At 37.0% G+C, this 25,842-nt stretch overlaps 2 protein-coding genes across 3 annotated transcripts in view; one reads left to right on the forward strand and one right to left on the reverse strand.

The window, feature by feature from the left end:
* LOC123772408 (methylmalonyl-CoA mutase, mitochondrial) overlaps nucleotides 1-25,842 on the forward strand; it is a 33,088-nt gene that overhangs the window by 3,151 nt on the left and 4,095 nt on the right. Inside the window, exons 4-14 of the mRNA XM_069325860.1 lie at nucleotides 251-432; nucleotides 1,642-1,778; nucleotides 2,033-2,230; nucleotides 3,491-3,622; nucleotides 5,388-5,564; nucleotides 6,841-6,964; nucleotides 7,725-7,790; nucleotides 7,950-8,059; nucleotides 8,342-8,491; nucleotides 10,248-10,343; nucleotides 11,520-11,666. Coding sequence (XP_069181961.1) covers nucleotides 251-432; nucleotides 1,642-1,778; nucleotides 2,033-2,230; nucleotides 3,491-3,622; nucleotides 5,388-5,564; nucleotides 6,841-6,964; nucleotides 7,725-7,790; nucleotides 7,950-8,059; nucleotides 8,342-8,491; nucleotides 10,248-10,343; nucleotides 11,520-11,666 — 1,519 coding nt within the window. The remainder of the gene's footprint in view (nucleotides 1-250; nucleotides 433-1,641; nucleotides 1,779-2,032; nucleotides 2,231-3,490; nucleotides 3,623-5,387; nucleotides 5,565-6,840; nucleotides 6,965-7,724; nucleotides 7,791-7,949; nucleotides 8,060-8,341; nucleotides 8,492-10,247; nucleotides 10,344-11,519; nucleotides 11,667-25,842) is intronic.
* LOC123772409 (uncharacterized) lies at nucleotides 16,368-24,980 on the reverse strand. 2 transcript variants are annotated; one of them, XM_069325853.1, is made up of 3 exons: nucleotides 24,828-24,980; nucleotides 21,587-21,842; nucleotides 16,368-21,126 (listed from the first exon to the last, which is right to left on the reverse strand). In XM_069325853.1, the coding sequence occupies exons 2-3, from the start codon at nucleotides 21,838-21,840 to the stop codon at nucleotides 19,548-19,550; spliced, it is 1,833 nt and encodes a 610-aa protein (XP_069181954.1). In that variant the 5' UTR covers nucleotides 21,841-21,842; nucleotides 24,828-24,980; the 3' UTR covers nucleotides 16,368-19,547. The 2 variants fall into 2 exon arrangements, with proteins under 2 accessions (XP_069181954.1, XP_045621486.2); XM_045765530.2 differs by lacking the exon at nucleotides 24,828-24,980 and adding an exon at nucleotides 24,407-24,798.

Raw genomic sequence — 25,842 nt, forward strand, 5'->3', positions numbered from 1 at the left:
AAATGGAGATAAATAAAAGATTATCTTACATATATTTACTGTACTGGTTTTGTATAAATAATACAGCATACTAATAATAAAGAAGCATATAAAGTACTAAGAAATAGATTAATGAAATATTCTTTATACTGTACATGTACTTTCTTAATATATTTTGAATTTGGTATGTTTTATATATTTTACTGCTGTATGTTTAATACATTTTATATTGAATGTTTGATGCATTTTATTAAAAGTAATGCTTTTGCAGGTATGACTCTGACAACCCCAGAGTTCATGGAGATGTTGGCATGGCAGGGGTTGCCATAGATTCTGTAGAAGACATGAAAACACTTTTCAGTGGCATTCCTTTAGACAAGATGTCAGTGTCAATGACTATGAATGGTGCTGTTATCCCAACTATGGCAATGTATATTGTTGCAGCAGAAGAGCAGGTGGGGATATTCCTGAGCATGTAATGATCATATTTGGACTTCTCATGAGTATTAAAATGAATAATTATAATGTAATAGAGTATTTAATTTAGAAAAAAGGCACTTATTACAGTATGAATGATTATATATATATAATATATTTATTTATATATATTTATATATATTATATATATAATATACATAAAAGTGAATATATATATAATATATATAATATACGAACAAGCCTGAATGGTCCCCAGGCATATATGCAACTGAAAACTCACACCCCAGACACACCGTGTTTCTCACGTGTGCCAAAAAGAATGAGGTGATTTGATAAAATACTATGCCCAAGATTACCATCAGAGTGTCATTGAGGTGATGGGGTAAATAGCTTCAGCTACCATCATCTTTTGAATGGTTGTGATGGTCAAGTGGTGAAGGTGTCCTGTACACCAGTTGCATAGTGCTCCTGGCAGTATGAGTTCAAGTCATTCGAGAAGGATTCGATCCCAGATAGCCAGGAGCGCTATGCACCTTGGCGTACCTGGTACCGTAACCACTAGACCATAAGACTACAAAAATCTTGGTAGTTGTGAGACTATTTATATCCAAGATCCGACAGGGCTCGGATCCGATCAGACAACCGAAAACTACTCACCCCTGAAGGATTCGAACCCAGACAGCCATGAATTCATGAATCTCAGCATATCCAGCACTATACCAACTGTTTTTTGTACAATCGGTATGATTGAGGTTCGACAGAATGGCCGGGGGAGTGTACGAAGTTTCAGGCTTATTATAAATTACCATTGTTCTTATTTGTTTATTAAATGTAAAATATATCTGTGGGTGGACCGTTCACCAAAATCACTGTTGATATAAAGGAGCATGTCAAAAGAGCTTGGTGTGTTTATTTATTTTTTCTGGGTGGACCATATAGATACTTGACTGACGGAACAATTGAAAGGCTTCACATTGACAAGACCACACACTAGAAGTAGAAGGGACGACGACGTTTCGGTCCGCCCTGGACCATTCTCAAGTCGATACTACTGATAGTCAAGTCCTACTTCTAGTGTGTGGTCTTGTCAACATACTTCAGCCACGTTATTGTGACTCATCGCCTGCATATCGAAGGGCTTCACCTCAAAAAAAATTATTGATTTGTTAACATATTAATATTTAACTTAACCTTATAGAAATTTTCCTTATTTCATATTTCCTGAAGGGTGTAAACAAGAGCAACTGTCTGGTACAATTCAAAACGATATCCTAAAGGAATTCATGGTACGCAACACATACATCTACCCCCCTGCACCATCCATGAGAATTATTGGAGACATTATTAGCTACACGGCAGCGGTAAGAGGAAACGAAGGCTGCTATCATTTATATTGTACTTCATTGTAGTTTTTGCTAAATTCAGAGATGGTCAACTGATAGTATTAAGGTACAATGTTAATTTAATGCCCATGTGTTTTCACAATTCAAATATGTTCTTTAATTTACTGATTGGCTAAACAATTAACTAAGTTTCTGTGCAAAGGAAATAAATATAATTTGAACAAACATTTTATAAATACATTTTATTTTACCAGTACTACAATGCATTCCAGCACATGCCAAAGTTCAATAGCATCAGCATCAGTGGGTACCACATGCAGGAGGCTGGTGCCAATGCTGTACTAGAGATGGCTTTCACCTTGGCAGATGGACTAGAATACTGCCGCACTGGTCTCTCAGCAGGACTTACTATTGACCAGTTTGCACCTCGCCTCTCCTTCTTCTGGGGTGTTGGCATGAATTTCTATATGGTGAGCAGAGTTCAGTGTTTTAATAATAATGAAATCACGTTAAAAGAGGAAATATTTAATATGAAACAAAAACGTTTGTTTACATTTATCATCACAAATCTTGATTAGAATGCATGTCATTTGTTTGAATAATTAAACCATATGAGCAACTGTAATTAGGTTAGATTTTGTCTGTTAAATCTGTTGATTTTGAAAATCATTGGCCAGAAAATTAGAGAGCACTATTTTACCCAAATTCTTGGCAAAGGATGTACATATGCAAATCATACAAACTGTGACTTTATCACCACTATACCTTTGACTAGGACTGATATTCACTATTATCTTAATTTAACCCCTGCACTGCACACCTGTTTCATGTGATAACTTCATGTGGCACAGGGGGTTAATTTAAAGTGATATTGAACTATGGGAATAATTCACATTATTATGAATTATGTGAATTATTCATATTAACTGAAATTAAAGAAACATAAAAATGTCAAAATATTGTCAAACTCAATCACTTTCATTTCAAATCACAAACAATACAAAATTTTTACAAAACATTAAAAAATGGCTAAATTCAATATTTTTTTTTTCTTAATTTTTTTTTTTATTTTTTTTATTTTTTTTTATTTTTTAGCCAATCTGCTATGAAATTGGATATCTCTTGGTCAAGATATAGCACCTGATTTATTCTCTTAAAACTATTGAATTAGACTTAACCCTTGCACTGCTCACCTATTTTCGGCAAAAACGTCTTGGTGCAATTGTCAAGGACATATTTTTGTTATTTTTACAAATGTTCAGGTAAATTTAATGTCAAAATGTTTCCAAAGTCAACTATTTCCATTTCAAAACACAAATAGTAATGAAAACATTAAAAAACATTAAAATATAGCCAAATTAAAAAACAAAAAGCACAACTCTCTGAGCGCCTAAAGGCGCTTTGCGCAGTGCAGTGGTTAACAAGGAAACTGTCTGTTAGTTGAAGGCATAATAATGGTAAAAAAAAAAAAAAAAACTCGATTGGGCTTCATTTGTAAGCCTCGGGAATCCTAGAGGATTCAGTCATGGCGTGGTGATCTAGGGCATTTGTTTGGGAGTACATTACCAAGTGGGTTCGTATCCTCCTTATGACTCCTACTGATTTTCTCACTGATGGTTCATGTTAATGTAATTTCATTGTGTATAATAATGGTAGCACTTAGTCACACAATAGTATATGCTACTGTACTTGCAGACTTACAAAGGACTAATAATTCTGGAATTTTATAGGAAATTGCCAAGATGAGAGCTGCTCGTCGTCTTTGGGCTCACTTCATTGAAAGCAATTTTTCCCCCAAGAACAAAAAATCAACCATGTTGAGAACTCACAGTCAGACGTCTGGATGGTCTCTCACTGAGCAGGTACTGTATCAAATATTCTCTATTTTAATTTCCTATTATTTTCTTAAGCTGCAAACCTGGGGGAAAGTAAGCATTAATTAGGTTGTTCCTTAAATTAAAGACCTTGATATAATGGAATAATGTCCTATGAGTACACAATAAATAGTAGCTCCATACCCTGCCTACCTTGCCATGAAGCCCAGTGTATTTCTCATAGATTCTGAACTGTGACCAATACTACTGTGATTATATTTCTTGCTAACTGTCAGTAATGTTTATCCAGAGCTTTTTCTTTTCATTCTGATTTTGGCATAGGACTGCAAACTTGTCCACAATACTCTTTGTATCCTTATGTGTATATTCACTTTGTTCTGGGTCTCTATCTTCTATGTGCCTATTGCATGAATACCCAATTTAGAGTGGGAAATGCATTCCTGGAAATAAGAGTGCTATTTGCATCAGAACTATACATGGCCATTACAGTAGAGCATAATTCCTGTGGAGATGTTTTCTAAAATCTTGATTAATTATGACCAACATATTTGTGATTTATTGGGTTACTTAAACATTAATTCTTCTATTAAACATAATTATATACTTTCATTACTGTATTGTCAAATGTATAATTCAATAAATAAATATTGTACTGTAAGTTAAAGAGTGCATGGGGTAAGCCAAAACATAAATGTAAACATGGCACAGTTGGGAAAAAAGACAAATTTCTGGTGGGAGCAGGGACCAGATTGTGGCACATCCTCTGAAGATGTGCTGGTTGTGGCACATCATTTGAAGATGGGCCAGCTTGTGGCACATTCTCCAAAGATGGGCCAGGTGGTGGCACATCCTCCAAAGATGGGCCAGGTTGTGGCACATCCATCTCCAAAGTGTTAGTACTAACACTAAGATAGAGTACTGATGTGAAATGTTTGTGGCAAAAGCATGAACAATTTAAAGAGGGTAAAGTCTAAGTTAGAATCTGTGGTTAGATGGCTAAGTGGAATGTGGAATGATATAATGGCATGATATATCAAGTGATATTTGGTGAATCATAAGATTTAGAAATGTGTGCCAAAATGATTTGGTCATGTTGAAGAAAATGGACAATGATAGACTGGTGAAGAAAGTGAATTTGAGAATAGAAGATGAGTAACCCTCTTTTCCTTTGTTGCACTGTCTTTTCTGGACAGATACCTTTTAACCCCATGAAAGTAGGAAATAGGTGGTGATCATAATTTTGCTGACTGTGAATAAGGAAGTTTGTGAAATACTAATACTGATTTAACTGATGTAAAATGTTCTCTCTTTATTGTCTGTACTCAGATTAGATAAAATTTAGTTTGACCAGAAACTAGGTGGGTAATAATAATAATTTGTTTTGTCGTGGACAGGAAGCCTATGTTTATATAAATGCTTTGTGCTTGCATTGAGGTCTCCCCAATGTCAAGCTACTGACCTTTCCCGTGTTTCCTTTTCAACAGTTGCTTAACTTCCGGGTTCCTATTTACTGCTAAGTGAGCAGTGGCATCAGGTGAAGGAAATCTCCCCAAACCATTTCTGTCCTGACTGGGGATTGAATCCGGCATCCTCAATTGTGATTTGAGAATGTAGCCACTGTAGAATGTAGACAGAAACAGGCTTTTTCCAGGTTAGGGGGATCTTGATAAACTTAACAAGCTTCCTATTCCCGATAGCCAATACTAGTACAAAATACTGTACTAAGATTTTTTTGTTTTGTTTTATTCCTCTTTAATTGATATGGGCAGTAACTGCATTTTTCTTATTGCAGGATCCATACAACAATATCATCAGGACTACAATTGAAGCAATGGCTGCAGTTTTTGGTGGCACACAGTCTCTTCATACTAACTCATTTGATGAAGCTCTAGGGTTACCTACTGTCTTCTCTGCACGCATTGCTCGTAACACACAAATTATTTTACAAGAAGAAACTGGAATTCCAAAGGTCAGAATTGTGATATGTTTAGATTTATATAACCACCCAAGTTTGAAACACAGGGATTATCTGTAAAATTTTAGACCAGACTAGTGAGTTTAACATTATAGTACAGTATTCCTGAGAATTGAGTTTTTTTCTAGTGCAGTTGTTGACTTGCTCCTATTTAGCTAAGTTTACAATATATATTTACTTCATTATATATTTTGAATGGTTAGTCATATCAGTATGACTTTGGCAGTGAAAGACTTGGTTAGGAACTTGATGGGAAGGGAGACAGCTGGAGGGCTGCATGAGGAATTGGTAGTGACAGTCATGTAGTTTCATGTAGTTTCCTATTGTTGGGAAACAGGAAGCCTATTGGACTTAATGTTGGATTAACTTTTCAGAGGATGTAACCCACAACAGTCAGTTAACTCACAGATAACTGTTTACTGCTAGATCAGGGGAAAGGAAACATGCCCAAATGTCTTGCCCTGTGTGGGAATCAAACTTGAGTCTCAATTGATTGTGAATCAACTGTGCTACAAGTTTGGATATGAAATACTGGTATGGCAAAAACATAAAGTGAGTCGAAGCAAGTTGATAGGGAATCTGAGGATCAGGTGTGGTGCATGGAGGATAGATAAAATGGGGAATGATAAAATCATGGATAGATGTACTGTACTGTATAATACAAGTCAGCATATCATAAGATTGAGATGGTTTGGTTGTGTACAGTATAGAAAATAGATAATGAGGAATAAATATGATTGTAGGAAGAGAAGAAATACAAAAGAAAGTGGGCAGATAAAGTGAGTGTATAAGGTAGTATAAACCAAGCATGAACATCACACAAGAACTGTAAAGGAATATAATCGAGTGAAAGCAATTTAAATGGAGTGAGCATTTCATATTTTCTTACAAGAATACTTAAAAGGAGTTCTTTACAACTAGTTAATGAAATAGTGAAGATGTGGGTGTGGATGATTAACTGCAGTCTCACAGTGGTTTTCTACAATGCTGTTGAATGTGGGAGGTAGAGTAAATAGATAGGTGGAACTTTTATATCATTACTGTATGTATAACCACTTGTACTGGTTAGTACAACATTGATCATGCTTCTTGCAGGTAGGTGTTCAATTCCCGACAATTCAAGTGGTTGGGCACACTCCATCCCTCCATCATATCCCAGCTCCTTGTCCTCATGTCCCCTCCAAGTGCTATATAGTCATAGAGGCTTGGCACTGTCTCCTGATAATTATCTTACCATATTGTATGCATGCTAAAATATTTATATTTTCAGATAATTGATCCTTGGGCTGGCTCATATGCCATGGAGGCATTAACCAATGAAGTATATGAAGCAGGAAAGGTTATTATTGATATGGTGGAAGAGATGGGTGGTATGGCTAAAGCTGTAGCTTCTGGTGAGTTTATTAGGGTATCAAGTGCCTTTGATGCCTGTGATGAATGACTTAATTTTTTATATCTTGAGTTGCGGGATAGATCCTTGATTATATAAAGACGAGTGAACAAGTTACATCATTAGAGAAGATAGGTCTTCTGCAGTGGATAAATATTTGTGATTACCATATTTAAGGGCAAGCTGTAATGTGGTTGGCAGTTGAAAAACATAAGATGTTCTTGATTCATTCACAGGCATTATATGTGGTTTATCAATGGCCAGTTTTGAGCTTATCATTGACACTATTGCTGGTCATGGATATAAGGACTACATAGAAATTAAAACTAGCCTGTTCAGGTACATTGCATAAAGATTTTTTTTCTCTCTCTCTCTCCTCAATTTGAAGACTTAATCAGTGCAGAAGGTTGAATCATGGAACTGATGTTGAAAGCTGTTTTACTAATTGTTCTTATGCATCACTATTCCTCTCTGGATTTATTTCACATTTTCTATCTTATCTCTTGCCCCAGTATGCTATTTTATTGTGCAGATTAGGGGCCCTGACTTAGGTGCATTGATTTTGGAGTTCAGTACCATGTGCTGTATGTATCTCTCTTCTCACAATTTCAAAAAGTACATTTTGAGAGATTTTGGGCAGTACCTGTCATTTTGAATGTTTTACTCCTATGGTATTAACTTTCCACAGTAGGAATCATGCACTCTTGAAATTAAAGTTAAAGTATTTACATTATTATGTTTGTTATTAACTTTTATCTTTCTAGGTTGGGCAAAGTTGCAGATTGAAGAATGTGCTGCCAAGAAGCAAGCAATGATTGACAGTGGAAAGGGTAAGATTTGTACTTTTCATCATAATACAATGTCCTGTCATAAAGGACAATGATCCAAGACAATTTCGTCTCATCAATATTTATCATATTGTTAAACTGTGCTCTTTGGAAACTTAATTTTGAATTATTAGGTCTAAATTTCAAATTTTAACTTTGCAGAGGTTATTGTTGGAGTTAATAAATACAAGTTGAAGCAGGAGGAGACAGTTGATGTTCGTTCAATTGACAACAATGAAGTTCGTAAAACGCAGGTTGAGAAATTACAGAAGGTTCGTAATTGACAGATACTGTCAATAACAGGTTAAAATTTAAATATTTTGCCTAGAAATTTTAGCAGTTAGGAATTTTTTTTAATTTCAGCAGTTGGGAATTATTGTTTGAAGTTTTAGCGGGTAGGAATTTTTATTTGAAATTCAAATACTGTACTTATTAAAATCATTATTCAGATTTGAAAAAATATACAAAATAATAATTAATTTTTCTTACAAAAATTGAGTAACATTTCAAACGCAGAAATCACAGTTCATGCTTAAGCTAATTTCCTTCCATAGATTAAGGCTTCTCGAAATACTGCAGCAACTGAGGCAGCATTAGCAGCCCTGGAAGAAGCAGCACGAGGTGATGGTAACTTGCTGGCTGCTGCAGTGAATGCTGCACGACAACGTGCTTCTCTCGGTGAAATCTCAAATGCCATGGAAAATGTATGTTAGATTCTAGTATCTTTTTGGCTATTACACATCACACGTAAGTAAATACCATACCACAATGCTCTCTGCTTGGGCATGTAAAAGTTTTATTTCAAACTAGAAATTATAATGGGGATACCTATTTTGATCACACAGCTTTGTATATATTTGTTAAAAATTAAAAAAATGACAAATCTTGGTCAAGTATTAAAATGATTAATCCAGTAGCCACTGCACCGGAAGGTATCACAGACAATTAAGTTACTAAAATATATTGGGTAGAATTCTAAATGCTAGTTTGGCTATGGAATTGGTTCAGTGTTTTTTAAATTATTATACCAAGAAACAAGAATGTGTGGACATTATGAGAAAATAAACACAACAGCAAATTAATAATTAACAAGTTAGGTATTAAAAGGAGGAGAAATGGTAAAAATCTCTTGCCATTATGAGAGTAGTATGAATGTTGAAGGGGTTCACATTACCAGTGATGTGCATGTGACACATTTACATGGAATGATATATAGGTGTAGAAAGTAGAAACTCAGTATATGACTCCAAAAAGTCTTAACAGAGGAAGCAGAGTGGCATGAAATGAGTTATGAAAATGGATACTGGGATAGGATGCCTGCTGAATTGTCAAAATGGGAGAGCTTGAGCTTTGGTGTCCAATAGTGGATTGGAGATGTTTTTCAGAGATGTTTTTCAGGTGTTAGATTTTTTCAGATTAATGGGAGAGGAAATCCTACTTGAGTCGGATATAAAAACACCTGTAGATTGACATTACTTTGGATCTGTGTTTGCTTTCCACTTTTCTTAATGTACTTGCTTTTCCCTACATAGAATATAGAAATGTATGCCCGAATTTATGCCTGAATAACTACTCACATGTTTAGGGCCTAAGGACTTGGTGTGTGTCAGTATTTTCTCTCCACTGATGGTTTCACAATATTTTAATCCTTCCTAATGGTCATCTTACCTTCCACATATTTATTTTAATCATCATTTCTTACATCGTGGTATCTTTACACATTGATGACCTCAACTATAAATACTGTACTTTAATTTCCTTTCTCTAGTAATTATTCTTTCATAATTCTGTAATTGGGAAGACTACTGTATATATATTTTTTGATATATACAGCAGTAGGGATAGTACCATCTAGTTTCAACCTCTTTCTCTTGCAGAAATCATTAATTAACTCCATTATGTTGTACACTTGGCAGATTGGTAGATTACTTGGCAGATTGTACTACTGAGGTCCTGGTAGAACAGTCGGGTTCGCTCTCGACTCTCAATCAATAATTCTGGCTAGGACAGAAATGATTGGGCAGTTTCCTATCACCTATTGGGCCTGTTCATCTAGCAATAAATAGGTCCCCAGGAGTTAGTCAGCTTGCTGTGGGGTTCAGTAACTCAACCCTGGTGGGGGGAGACCTAAATTTAAGCCTAACATGTACTGTATGTATAAACTGGCTGCCTGTCCCTCAACACAATGAATTATTTTATCATTTTCTTTACCAGCCCAAGAGGCGGCAGGGGAACTGTGCCTCATGAGTTTTCTTTATTTTTATTTTTTATTATTATTCTGGCCGAAATGCTGCGCGTACTGGTGGCTTTCCAAGATTGTAAACATCATGCTATGTATCCTCACAAACCCATTGTACCTTCTTGTATATATATATATATATATATATATATATATATATATACTAAATAAATAAATAAATAAATAAAATAAATAAATTGTGAAACTTATTTGATTTTCAGGTATTTGGGCGGCACGTTGCCTCAATTAGGTTGGTGTCAGGTGCTTATAGTACAGAGTATGCAGATCAACAAGAGCTTGATGCAGTGAAAGACAAGGTAAACATATCCCATATTGTGTATGAAAGTATTTTGGATAGCTTTATTTTATAATCAAACAATAGATTTATAGGGTACAGTATTTGAGAAAATTAAAATAAATGTTAAGTGAAACCTTAAGTAAAGGAAATATTATATTATTTAATATGTATAAATATTATAGTTTAAACTACAGTACACTGTATGTACAGATGAATCAAACCTTGTACCTGTACTGCATAATAATAGTTTTTGTTTTAATAATTTTGTTGAATTACTCATTAGTAAAGGTGCAAGTTTAAGAATTCTTTAAGGCATTTAATGTCTAGCAGAAAGCAAGAGGAGAGATGGATACTGTACAGTTAGTCTCTTATGTGAAAATCTTCCAAAGCATAGAGAATTCCCAAAAGACAAAAACCTTTATAAAATATAAAGAATAGATATACCAGTACCAAAATAACAAGATGTAGATATTTGAGAAGTATATTTACATAAGACCTGAATAAAAGTGAGTGAGATAAGCAAGTACAGTGCAGTCATCACAGGAGTAAAGACAAGGTGGAGAAAACTAATAGTGGCTCAGATGAGACAATGAGAGCAGTGCCAACTTGGATGGGGGTCTTAATATGCTTATTAATTTGAATGTGGGGGAAATGAACTCCGGCTCTTGATTCCCACCTCTTGGCTATCAGTTGAGATGTCTTTATCTTTGTGATTTGAAGATCTCTGGCCAAACCTGCCTTGCTTGGAGAAGGAAATAGAGCAGTCATTAGTATAGCGATCAAAATTGGTATTAATACGAAATCCCTGAAACATTGTGTTTTTCGATTCTCAATTTTTTAATTTAAATGACTGAAAATGAATTAATTTGATGACCAAACCACATACCAAAAGATAAATAAATGACCTCGTCATTTCTTCATTTTCTGGTGTGTGGTTTGGTCATCATATCTTCAGCTACGTTATTGTCACTCATCGTCTGCTCATGAATTAATTTGTTTCATGTATACTTCCTATTCCTTTTCAAATACAGTACTGTATATTAAACTAGAAATAGAGTATGCTAATAGTAAAGCAGGTAGACATAATAAAACGAATATTATATTATGTGAATGCTGTATTGATATATTGTATTTGGGATCATAAGAGGCTGTTCTTGATCCCCCTTTGACAACATGGAATTTAAAATTTTCACAGATTACTGAATTTGCTGAGGCTGAAGGGCGCATTCCTAGAATCCTGGTTGCCAAGATGGGACAGGATGGTCATGACCGCGGGGCTAAAGTAATTGCCACTGGATTTGCTGATCTCGGGTTCGATGTGGATGTTGGACCACTATTTCAGGTAATGTGCTTTGTCTTCCATTTGCATTCTTTTTCCAGTGATCAGTGCTGTCAGTTCACAACCGAGGGGGGAAAGGCTTGCTGAGATCTAGCTCTTTAGCCCACCTCCTAGTCACCTAAATGTGACATGTTAATTACCTCTCTTGACATTAACATTTTCATCATATTTTTAAAGTTGTGGATGGAATTGGCTTCAACAACCTCTTCACTGCATTCCACTTGCTGACCACCTGTACAGGGAACAAGAATTTCCTTTCATCTCTTCCACTCAGTTGCATGTCCAGCTTGTGCTGATATTCCCTTGTACTACCTCTTTTTAATTTAAATGGACTTCCTTTACTCATTTTGTTCATTCCCCTCATGACTTTATATATAGTTTCATATATACTCTGTTTCTTCTCTAAGGTAGTGATGGTGAATTTTCCCAACTTGTTCTCACAGCTGAGGCCCCTCAATTCTAGTACTAATGTAGTTGCAAACCTCTCAACTTCAAGTTTTTGTTTATGCTTCACAAGGTGCAGTGCTGCATACTCAAGTACCTTCCTATTTGTCTCTGTACCTGTCCATATACTTTTATATGGACAGATACATACAAAAGTTCATACATTCTCTATTTTGTCCAATTCCCTCCTGAGAGGAATGGACTGTTCCGTTGCTTCTTTGCATTTCTGGTGTTATGAGTTTCATCATCTCCTGTGCTAACTTTCCTTCCATTTTCATCTTCCATCATATATTACCCTAACTGCACTTGATTTTGAAGATGCCATAGACAATATGCCTATGCACCAGGCCCTGATTCCTGGAACTCCATATTCATCAAGAATTGTAAAAAAGCCACTATAGCAGGCCTTTAATAAATTTAAGAGACAGAGCTTTGATACTGGTGTTATTCCTGACATACTGGTACTAAAAACAGCAGAGATAGTACCACTGCATAAAGGATGGAATAAAGCAGAGGCAAAAAACTATAGGCCGATAGCACTAACATCACACATCATAAAAGTCTTTGAAAGAGTGGGAAGAAGTAAGATCACAAAATACATGGAATCAGTGTCTACATAACCCTGAACACCATGGTTTCAGAACAGAACACTCTTGCCTATCACAATTGCTGGACCACTATGACATGGCCTTGAATGCCATGAAAGACAAACAAAAAGATGACATAATATACAGATTTCGAAAAGGCTTTTGACAAATGTGACCATAGAGTTATTGCACACAAAATGTGTTCGAAAGGAATAACTTGAAAAACAGAAAGATAGATCTTCAGTTTCCTAACAGTGTGTAATAGTCAGCAAAATAAAATCCGGATCATCCACAGTGAAAAGCCAAGTGCCACAGGATGCTGTGCTTGCTCCAGTATTCTTTTTCTTATATGAGACATAGACAAGGACACAAATTATATTTCCGTATCATCCTTTGCAGATAACACTAAGACGTTTGAGAGTAGGCAACATAGAGGATACAGCAAACCTCCAATCTGATGTAAATCAGGTCTTTCAGAGTGCTACAGAAAATAATATGATGTTTAATGAAGATAAGTTCCAGCTCCTGCACTATGGACAAAAATGGAAATATAAAAATGGAGACCACACATATAGATGATGAGTCACAATAATGTAGCTGAAGGTATGATGACCAAACCTCACATCAGAAGATGGAGACAACATTGTTTCGGTCAGTTCTGGATAATCAAGTCGTGGAATATACACAGAATGCAGTCATCATATTATAGGACGAAAAAGCAATGTATAGGATCTGGGAGTAATAATGTCAGAAGATCTTACCTACAAAAAATTCAATAAAGTAGTCATCACAACTGCAAGTAAAATGACAGGTTGGATAACAAGAACCTTTCAAACAAGGGATGCCATACCATTGATGATACAGTACTTTTCAAGACACTAGTGCTCTCTAGGGTGAAATATTGTTACACAATAATGGCCCCTTTCAAAGATGGAGAGTGAGGAAAGATCCTTTATTGCTAGAATCCACTTAATAAAACATTTGGACTGATTAAAATGTTCAAATCTGTATTCTCTAGCGCAGACGGGAGATATACATAATTTACACTTGGAAAATATTAGTCTGGTTCCAAATCTGCACACAAAAATAATATCACTTGAGACCAAGAGGCATGGCAGGATGTGCAGAATACCCTCGTTGAAAAGCAGAAGTTCAATAGGTACTCTGAGAGAGAACTCCTATCAACATCAGAGGCCCGAGACTGTCCAACACACTTCTGCAACATATAAGGGGCATAACTGGCCAACCTCTCATGGTGTTCGAGAGAGAACTCGGTAAACACCTCCAAAGGATACCTGGTCAACCAGGCTGATTCATACATCAGGCTCGGAGCAGCCGTATCCAGCAGCCTTGTTGACCAGACCACCAATCGGGAGGTCTTGTCAGAGACCGAGCCGCGAGAACATTAACCCCCAGAATTAACGCAAGGTAACTGCAAGGTAAGGTAACCTTTCAGTTAACCCTTAAACTGCGCAACGCGCCTGCAGGCTCACGTCTGGTTTGCGCAACGCGCCTCCGGGTATTTGTATTTTTCACGTTCCATTCAAAACTCCCGCGGCTACATGGGGTTCACATCAGCTTCCTCAGGGCTCTTGTAAACAGACGCCATCTTTAAAAAAAATCGTGGTCCACATTCCCGGGTGTGGGGGCCTCAGTAGTGTGTGAGCAACCAAGGCTGGCGCTCGCAGCATGAGCGCACAGCACTGCTGTTCAGCATGTGACCACAGCATCGCCTAATAATGTCAAAATATATATATAACTTGTATTATTTAGCTATGATAGTGTTATATTAGAGCCTGAGTGTGATAATGACTGGGTACAATGTTCAAATATCAGTAATTCAATGCTGTTCACGATGTTCACAGCGCTAGCCACAGCACCACAGCATTATTTCGTTCATCTAGGAATCTTCAAATGATTTCTTAGGTTCCTTTTCAAAATAAACGTGTGGTCAATTATTCATTTACAGGAATTAGTGACCAGGATTGTGATAATAGCAGGAATGTGTTTATAATTAGCGTTGTGCGTAGTATTGTGGAAGGAGGAATTTTGATGAGGGAGGGAGGGCGAGAATTGAGGTAGCCTCATTGTGTGTGTGGCTGCCACACACACAATGTTTTGCTCACCATACTAGCTTAGTGGTTCGCTATGGGCAACACATATGTACATGGGTATATATAGTGTGTGTATATAGTGTAAGAACAGCAACAGAAGAATGTTGAGAGGAGCTATTTTGGTGAGGGAGGTGACGTAATCGTAGCGTCGTCTGCTGTGTGATTTTTCATGCAGTGTATGGTGGCCACTGTACTGTTTGGACACAATACCGGCTTACTTGCATAGTTCTGGTAAATAAAACATGTAGATAGGTATATAGAACATGTGTAATAAGAACTATAACAATATGGTGGGAGGAGCAATGTTGGCGAGTAAGATGTTGGAGTGAGGGAGACAGGCTGGGTGTGGCTGCTCTCACTCGAGGTGTTCTGAATGTGTTCATGGCCAAATGCTCCTATTGGCCCATACGAGGCAGCTGCTATTGGCCCATACGAGGCAGCTGCTATTGGCCCATACGAGGCAGCTGCTATTGGCCCATACGAGGCAGCTGCTATTGGCCCATACGAGGCAGCTGCTATTGGCCCATACGAGGTAGCTGCTATTAGCCCATACGAGGCAGCTGCTATTGGCCCATATGAGGCAGCTGCTATTGGCCCATACGAAGCAGCTGCTACATGGTGTTCTGAATGTGTTGATAGTGAATGTATATAGTGTGTGACAGTGTATAGTGTGTAAATAGATTGTATATATACACAAATTAGCATGATACATAGTAAATATGTGCTGCATATGTGTACACAAGTTTCATGCACGTAACACAGTGTCTACGGACAGTACGGATGTTGTACTGCGATATTATAGTATACGTGTTCATTATACATTGGATTGGCACATAAAAACAATGAAAATGTATTTGGAAAGGTGCGCAAAAAATGAACGAAAATATATTCGCGGCAACTCACGCGCCCCGCCCCGAGCGCCCCACCGCCCCCGAGAGCTTACGGCACGAGCGCACGGGGAATGATGACGTCACGCCCCAACTTCCGGACCCCATAGCAGCCAAAGTAAGTACAATTTCGACTTTTTTTTTACATACCCCTACTGAGGGAAGGGTTTTTGACACTTTAAAAAGAAAAAAGAATTTTTTCCAGAGAATTTATTTCCTGCGCACTGCGGGGGTGTCACATTTGGAGGCAACGCAGTTAAGGGGTTAAGCTTCATAATATTTCATTCATTGTGCTGGTTTTTGTTTTACTACTGTAGAGTATTTTGAAGTGCCTTAACCCTTAGGCAACAGTTATCATCATATGTTGATTCACGAAATAATGCGGCTATAGTCATATGACGATTTATATAATTATTGCCTGGGTTTTACCTATATGATGCAAATAAGGATATACTGTAGTTGGTCTATGGAGATGAAATGGAGTTTTCCTTGACCTTTGAAAAAAATCCTGCTCTCCATAGTTACTAGAATTCTATAATGAAACATTATTTTTTGGAATTTTTATATATTTTGTGCATAGGCAAGTATGACCATTTTTCCATAGCTGCTGCCCAAGGGTTAATTGTCTACTAAATGCAGAACAATTTGTTATGGATATTCTAAAGAAATGGCATTGGTAATCAATGTATATTTTAGCTAACTTCCCACCATTTATCACAAGCAAATATCACATAATAAAAATTGTTTTATTCTATGGAAGGAGAATTTTCGCTCCCACGTTTTCTACAAAATAATTGCATAACGTTTTACATCTTTGTTTATAATTAAAACATTCAAACCTATTTCACTTAATTATATACATTAATATATATTACATTATGCTATGTTGAGCTCTATAAAAGGATAATACATGCATTATCATCATCCTCTAATAATTAACTTAAAAAAGCTGTATGGTTCTTGTTCCGACCCCATGTCTCAAATAACATGTTGAACCTTACGAAATGGCCTGATCTGGGGATTAAATGCCAGTAATCAAACTTAAAAATAACTATATTATTCTTACTTTAGATTAGATTAACATAGTAAATTAATTAGCTTATATAAAGCATAAATATACAAATCCTGACATGTGATATATAAATTTTGAAGGACAATATTAAAAATATAGCCAAATCAGAGAAAGCTTTTCACACATCTGATGCAAAATAGGTACAGAACATAGTGTGGAAATATGCATTGGAAAGAGTAAAGGGGTTACTTAGAAAATCAGACATGGTAGAAGTAGTAGAGGTGTAGTTAGCTTGTGGTCAAAGTTCAGGCTATACCAGAATGTGTGATGTCACTAACTTTTTTTATGTTGATTGAATGCTACTGTTAGTGAGTTCCTGGTTGAACAATTTAAGTACTGTACCTTATGAGAATGATTTAAGAAAAGATGCGAGTGAAAATATGAAGGAATTGAATGATGAAATTATCATGACAAGTGGGACAGTGACAGTTACAAGACATTATTCAAGAATGAATTTGGGTTTATTAGATGAAGATAAATATAAATAAAAGACGTGTAGTGGTTTTTATCTAAACAAGCCTGAATAAGATACGGTTGATAGGAACTATAATGTGGAAGGATTATAAAACCAATAAACCCAAAGCTACACAAATATATAATTGACGATTTTGTATAAGTATGACCCTTTGCAGAAATGAAATAGGTAATCAGCAATGAAGTAGCAAATTTTCTTCCAACTTGGCAAGTCTCTTAAAAAACAATTGAAAAGGTAGATGTGAAATGTGTGCCTATGGATCCAATTTGTGATAACTGGCAGTTTACAGTATTGTAAAATGTGTTAATAAGTTTCGTGATCTTTTTCTTGTCTAAGGTATTCAGATAATTTTAGCACAATTTGCAAGTCTTTCCTAACATCTAATAAAAAAGAATTACACATAATCCAGAAAAGTTATTTCAAGCAGTTTTGGTAGTGCGAAGGGAATGCATGTAGAGAAAACTATGAAGGTTCTAAAAGGTATACAGATGACAGGTGCATTGACTAGTGATGGTACAGTATAATGCTGCGTCTCCAAAAGTGTGATGCAATCAGAAATACACTAACGGAAGTTTAAGTTTGATTTTGTTTGTTATTAAGACAGAGGATGATGAAGGCTTGCAGTAATGGCTTAAAAAAAAAAAGTGAAAATTGGAAAAGGAATAGTGGAATGGCAGTGAAGAGATTGTGTGTGGAATAATGTGTGAATCTGTCGGATCCACATTGTAAGATAATATGAAGGAAAGATTATGTAATATATGATGATTGTCATCTATTAGATAATGTAAAACTCTATTGGACAGATTACATTACTGAGTTTTCTTTTAGCAATTTTTGTCATTACAGAGGTAAACAGAAAGACAAATTTGTTTTTTTAAAGTGCAAAAATTCTAAGTTAAAGAACTAGAACAAAGACATGAAAAACTGATGGTTGAAGGGAACAATCAGGAGAAAACACCAAGCCATTATAACTATATAGCACTTGGATCAACTGATGGCTGAAGAACTTAATTCTTTAAATTATTTCTCAGCTTTGTGGAGAGCAGTCCATGGTAAGATAAAATAAGTAAAACACAATACAGTACTGTAGTTTGAATCTTTGACTTGACAAAGTGGCAAACTCTCTAATTGTCACCATGTCAGTCAAGTCCAATCATGGCTCTGTGCATAGCATGATTCTCGACACATAGCCCCACACACAAACACACACACAATTAAACCCAAGTGTCATGAACTAGACAGGTGAGCTGTGTTTACCATTTTTGGTTATACATTATTACAGAAACATTAATAATTATAGATGATGTGGGATAAATTTAGTATTCAAAGTTTTCTGAATGCAAAAGATGGGAATTAGAATTATGAAATGAATAATTCCTGGTTAATGAGATGAACTTTCAGAACTTGGATTTAATGATAGATGAGATAAAAGGGAGTGTTAAGAAGAGAGAGTATTATATAATACTGTATTATAGGAGTGTCAAGTGAAGAGATTTATTTAAATGAATGCAGGGGGTGTAATAATAGAGGGGGGGGTGTTAATTGAAGAGTCAGCAGAACATGGAGGGGGGGGGGGCAGAATACTGCTTGAGGAGGTATATTTTAAGGGAATATCAGTGCGAGAAAGGTTTCTGAGGGATTTCCAACGAGAGACATGTTCTGAGGAAGTACCAGTGTGAGAAGGATGACCTGAGGGAGTACCTGTATGAGGGTATGACCTGAGGGAGTACCTGTGTGTTAAGGATACTCAAGAGTTCATATTTTGAGGAAGCAATATGGTAAATATACAAAGATTATGCTGTGTGAAGTCTTGGCAAGACATTTTACTCTGCAGTGCAGATTAATATTCTGGCTAACTAAGGATCTCACAGATATCTGATGTAGAAATAATTGTAATGGATATAATTTATCATTGCTATGATTAGGGGACAAAATTATTACAGAAGTACCATATTGCTCATCATATTACGTGCCAAATACTCGTATGCCTTTTTTATTTTTTACTTTTCATTTGGGAAAGTGTTCCAAAGTGTTTTGTGTAATATATAAATACAAAAATTTGTTCCAATACATAAAAATCACAATATAGAAAGAGGTAAATACTTTATAGTCACCTGACTGTTTTTAGGAGGTAGTATGCTATAAGTTGGTCAATGCAACTGGAAAAAAGAATGTCTAGTACTGTACACTAAAAAAGATTAAATATTAAGTTAATTACAGAGCTCAAAGACACACTGTATAGAAGAATTATAATTGCATATCTGTTTTATGAAACCTCACTATTACGCTCTCCCTGAGTGTTGAATCACTGTGGACAGATCACATAGAATGATTCTGCATAAGCCTTCCCATCTGTGTGTATCATGACCATGTGTCCTGAGTGTGCATCAGTAGTGGTTTGGGTGGTCATATTTGTTGGCGTCTGGACGGCTGTAGACTGAGCAACAGACACGTGAGGAGTGATGACGTGACTGGCAACTGGGGTTACTGTTGGGCTTGTAATGATATGGCTATTACTTGGAATGCTATGCGAGGTCCCAGTGTTTGTCTGTAGGCTATGTGCAACATTGTTTGCAGAGATTGTGTGAGCTGTTAAATTGGTACCCTGAATGCTGTGTGAACTTATACTATTTGCTGAAATTGTGTGTGCTGCCATGGTATTAGCAGAGATAGCTTGGGCTGATAAGCCATTACCTTGTATTGTATGTACTGTTGCATTACTGTGTGGTGGCTGAATGCTTGTCCCAAGAGTTGTCAAAGATAGATTAGTGTTTATTTGATTATTAGCTTGACCAGTATGTGTAAAAGATCCTAAAACTTGTGTAGATTGGTGATGCTGCTGTTGAGTAGTTGCATTTGATGTAGATGACACAGGTGTAGATATATTGTTTGATGTAATGTATGGAGGGGATAACCTGTCGCTGGGTGGGTTATGAATACCAAGAGATTGTTGATGAGTGGGACATGACAATGCCTTAATGTAACTGACCATGTGGTCTATGAGTGCTTCCTGTTCATCTGAATAACCATCACTGGTTGACTGATGTGCAACTAACACTGGAAGCCGAGTTGGTCTGTCATACAAGAGCTGAAATGGGGAACCAGGGGTATTTTTTTGTTGAAATGTTCTATATGCTAAAATTACTTGATGCAAATAAATGTCCCAATAATATTGATTTTGATTACTATATTTCAACAAGGCACCACACAAAAGGGTATTATACCAGTAGTGTTCAGTATACCCATTTGACTGAGAGGGAAGCAAAGTAGATATTCGTATGGTAATTCCCATTGTTGAACACATTTTTTCAGTTAATCTAGTACAAAATTCATCATGATTGTGTTTCGTCATTATTTCTTCAATAGACCCATGACGACATATGGTTTCGGCTAAAAAATTTCCAACAGAGTCCGTTGTAAATTCAGAAATTGCCACTGCCTCTACCCACTTTGTTACACAGTCTGTCAAAATAATGATAAATCTCTTTCCTTTGTGCGTCTCACTCAAAGGCCCGATAACATCAAGACCACAGTGTGCCATTATATGATCTCTGAGCACTAATGGCTGTTGCATAGTATGCTGTGGTACAGCAGTTTCACATTTGAACACGTTACACACAGGTTCCTGGGGAGATGGAACACTTGGTTCTAAAATATTGCCAATTACATCCAGTCCAATCTGCTCAATGGCCTTGTCAACAATTTTCTCTGCTGACTTTATCTTGATATCTCCATCAGATTCTGTTCGGGCTATGCTGACATGTCGCATTGAATTATTTTGCTGATTACCTTGCTCGGTGCAAGTCTGACATTCAATCTTGACATAGTTGTGAACATCTTTAGCTATCGTCTTCCAGTAGTAGTTGGTACTGATCTTCTTAAGTCTGCAACATAAATATGAATAGTTATTGAGGGACGGTCCTAAAAATATGAGTTGATAAATTAAACAAAAATCTAAAGTAGAAATGATCAAGTTCTTTAGATATACAGTAGGTAATGTTATTTTGGATTTTCTGTGAAAAATTTTGCATATAAAAATTGCCATATGGTTAATACAGTGGCTCAAATGAGGGGAGATCTCATCACTTTTGCTTTACTGCTTTTTTATAACATGGCCATGACCATCTGATGAAATATATCTTTCACTGGTACTCTTTACTAGCCAGTTCAATCTTGTACAAAATTGTCATTTTACTGTGATACTGTTAATCCCACCAAATTTGTAGATAACCTGAAATCTACTGCTAGATGTTTAGGAAATGGTGTTTTATTTTATATTTTTATTATGTGGGTGATTATTAAGCACTGTGCTGAGAAGCAGAGTAAGGTTGAATATTTACTTACGTCCTGTTGATGCCATGATGCCGCCCATCCGGTTGCAAGTGGCTGGATTCTATTATTTTTCTCTTGTCCTTGACACCTTTCACGGCAAGGAGTGCTCCATACTTTTTGTGGTTGTAATAGAGCTGATCCTTACAGTATGTAAAAGGGCGGCACTTTTTGCGCCAATTACTGCGGCTATCTTTAGTTTTGATGTTTTCGGGGTATTTACTTCCCGAGAGGTAGGTCAATATCTCTTCAAATTCGTGTTCATCCATTGCTGGGGTACATGGAAAGTTTGATATAATTATTGCATCTATTCTTTGTATGCAACTAATAAAACTACAGTACTGTACATTGTTTTAGATGCATTACGAAACTAGTATAATGTATGCTATTCAAGAATTACAAGTCTTCAATTGTAAATTGTTTGACCCTTCATTATATAGTATTGTAGTTTCTTGTAATTGCCTTTGCCTTATGGTGTAGTTAAATACAGGTCTCCTGTATCCCATACCCACTTTCATTACCTTGCTGGAATTCAATCCAAATGTGTAAAGAAACAAAAATAGGTAAGGGAGAAAGGAGACCTGTAATTTAACTATATCATAAGAGGAAGGCAATTATAAAAAACATTTTCTCAAAGACCCAGGAGTAGACATAATTCCACCATTAACACCAGAGGCTTATGTGAATGTTTATGATGAGATAGGTAATTAACATGTCAGGTATAAATATCTAAATGAGCCATAAAGAGCTAGATCTCACTAACCTGTAGTCACCGATAGGTACAGTATTTGGGATTACCGCCTGTACTTGAATCAGCAAATATAATTTTTTGAACATAAATTTTGTGAACTATTTTTGTCATATGCACTACAATTTAGGACCTAATTAACCCCTAAATTGCACAACTAATTAAGACTATTTACATTTTTTCATGTTCTTCCTAGCACTTAATGAGTATTCAAAATACTGTAATAATTAAAATGTTTTCCACAATAAGTGACTGGTAATACAAATGCAATTCATGATATGCATGCTTGATGTAAATCATGTTTTAATAAATTTGAAAAAAATTGAGGCCTACTGGTTCGTGTCAGGCAGGTTTACATAATGATTTTGATGTCCATTTATCTAACCTAACTTTTATTTAAATCTAGGGTTAAGTCCTGGAATTGGGTAGGTTATTCAGCACCATATGTTTTGTCCTTATTAGCTGTAACCAGAGAACACCACAAGGAGGTAAATGTGCCCCTTTCTTTATGCCATTCATTCATTCATTTGTGCACTTTATTGCTATCTTGTACCCCCCTTTCAATAAAGTGCAGTTTTAACACTAATATTTTATCTTCATATGAAAGGTTCTTGCTTTTGGGATTCGCTTTCTTATACACATATTTCAAGAGAATTTATATTTACTCTTTAGTTAATGTTTTAGGATATCATCAGTACATCGGTTTAGGTTATCAGTCTTGTTCGTACTTCTTTGGAGAGTGAATAATCTTTTTAATCTTGCAATACATTTTGAGGTTTAACTTGAAATGTTGTTGAATCATGAACTCTTGGCAAATCTAAGGACTGTGAGTACTGTATGTTGGATACAAGCTTAGAGTGCTGCTGTTTGTGGATGCAATATAGATTAGAATAATAACTGGCACTATGGCAGGACAGTGTTTGTTTTATGTATAAAAGCAGCAGAGCACCCCTGGGCTTCTATCCAAATGCACAGGACCAGTCATCTTTGCATAGAGAATCTTGACAGATATATGGAAAAGCTTAACATAGTTCCTATCTACAAAAAATGGTATGGAAGACTTGCTTGATGCAGTTCTAAGTTATTTCTACTCCCTAAACCTGGCCCAGGGGCCAGGCTCAACTTGTGAGACCTTGGTGATGCACTTCGATTAGGTCTGGGTATGCATGGTGGAGTGTGGGTTGCTGACTTGACATTCCTAATTTCTTTCTCTTGTACAGAAAATGTTCTTTAGATATTAAAAAAAAAACTAACACATGCAGTGGCTGAAGCTCTTAGATCTTTTATTTTATTGTCACTAAAGCAGTAATGTCTATTTTATTAATATAAATACCCAATTTTGTCATTACAAATTTATCAAAGTAGCTTTCTTATAATTAATGTAAATCTAATTACTGTTGGCTCATGAGGTAGCTCCTACTTACATCCCCCTAAACTCATTCATGTCTAACCAATGCTTGATACAATCCAGCAGTCCCACGTCTATTATTTTACTCTATTTTATTCCCAAAATCAACAACCCCGTTTCAAAACTGGTTTATACCCAGGGCCTTCCACAATCTAAATTTCAACAATTTACATACATTCTTTGAAATTTCTATTTTGTGTAGAGTAATATTTCTCAAAATATTATGAGAAATATCAGTGAAGCAAGGAAGGCCAGTGATATAGTATCACATAACCTGAACATGTCTTTACACATGTCCCTGTGTCACACCGTGCCCCTGTACCACACCGTAGCCCCGTGCCACACCGTGGCCCCGTATCCCTGTCACACCGTGGCCCCGTATCCCTGTGTCACACCGTGCCACACCGTGGCCCAGTATCCCTGTCACACCGTGGCCCCGTATCCCTGTGTCACACCGTGGCCCCGTATCCCTGTGTCACACCGTGGCCCCGTATCCCTGTGTCACACCGTGGCCCCGTATCCCTGTGTCACACCGTGCCACACCGTGGCCCCGTATCCCTGTGTCACACCGTGCCACACCGTGGCCCCGTATCCCTGTGTCACACCGTGCCACACCAGGAGACAGACACTCGGTGTGACTGCACGATGGAACTTGTGTGTATCAGAGCACTTGACTCACCCTTGCATGAGGATGTGACAATGTGCTGCCAAAAGGCACGAGTGTGTTAGACGGAGGTAGTATTGGCCCCCAGGTGTTGCGTCCTCTCCCACTTGTTGCGTCCTCCTTCAGGTGTGTGGTCCTCCCCCAGGTGTTGTGGGTCTTGTGAGTTTGTTGTGGTCCCGTCCTTCTCCAGCGCTGCCAACCCCGGCAACGCCCTCCCCCTCCACAACCTCCACCCCTCCCTCTGGTGCGCCTCCACCATGTCGCCGCCTCGTGTGTCTAGCTAAATAGAGACGGGATGAATATTAGGAGAGGCGTGCAGGTGTGTCTTAGGGCAGATGGCGGAGGGTCGGGATGTGACAAGGTTGGCATCAGATCACTACTCCGCCGCCATTGGTTCTCTCTCTCACTATAACCAATGCCTCCTTCACTCTCTTACCGGCTCTTCCAGCCTTCTCTCACATCTCGGAGATGTGTACAAAATGGCAATTAGATTTTTGCACCCGTGAGCGGTAATCCTGGTCGGCAACTGTGCGTTAAGGTCACCAATTGCGACATATTGGGAGGGTGATGTCTTTGGTAATGCTGCTTCCTTATAGCTTTTTAACGCGGCTTTTAAGTTCGCGTCTTCACCTTTATCACTAAACAGTTAGGTTTTTATACCATTTAAATGCTACATCGGCAATGAGAAATGTATATACGATGATAATTTATACATAGTCATTAAGTAAAAGGTATATTTGGATTTCTCTGGGGTTTAATGCATGTCTTAAGAAAACCTTGATGTCGTGTTAAGTTCACCCCCTCCACCTCCCCCAGGACCCAAGACGCTCGACTAAGGAATACACAAGTGCTGTATTGTAACTTATAAATAACTCCTACACAAATGTGCGTCGCTTTAATCAGGATACTCGTCACCACTATATTACGTGATTCCCTAAATGAGTATTGATTAATACCTGGACTTGCAACGTCCAGCAATTATCATACACCGCAACCAGCAATTAATACATTATCTAAATTACAAAGACAAATAATTTATTTAACATCGTATAGTATATGTATGTACTCGGCAAGTACAGTAGATACAAAGTGTGCAACAGAGTAATAATCGGATCTGTTAAATGCAGAGTAACACACATTAAATAAATATATGCTAGTGTTTCGATTGGTTACATCAGACAAAACAACATGGTCGCCTAAGTAACATAAACAAGGAGCAATTGTTTCAAGTTTAATAAGCCACATTGTAGTACAGAAAACGTTTTTTTTTCACCCTATAGGATTATAAACTGGAACTGTCTACCCGGGGAAGCCGTAAAGGCCAAAACTGTTCAATTTTAAAATCGAAATGAAAAAAAAATCATGAGGACGAATGGGGGAGGGGACCTATGACAAGCCACTGGCTTCCTGTCTTTGTCGAGGCCACTAAAGTGTTAGTGGCCCTCAGGTAA

The sequence above is a fragment of the Procambarus clarkii genome, chromosome 17, assembly GCF_040958095.1.
Source record: "Procambarus clarkii isolate CNS0578487 chromosome 17, FALCON_Pclarkii_2.0, whole genome shotgun sequence".
In the NCBI taxonomy this organism is placed as follows: domain Eukaryota; kingdom Metazoa; phylum Arthropoda; class Malacostraca; order Decapoda; family Cambaridae; genus Procambarus; species Procambarus clarkii.

What these genes read in the sequence shown, in the direction of transcription:
- LOC123772409 (XM_069325853.1), bottom strand. Translation starts at nt 21,840, where the DNA reads ATGGATGAACACGAATTTGAAGAGATATTGACCTACCTCTCGGGAAGT. An exon ending in CATCATGGCATCAACAGGAC is followed by an intron (nt 21,127 to 21,586) that starts GTAAGTAAATAT and finishes TTTATGTTGCAG; the next exon opens with ACTTAAGAAGATCAGTACCA.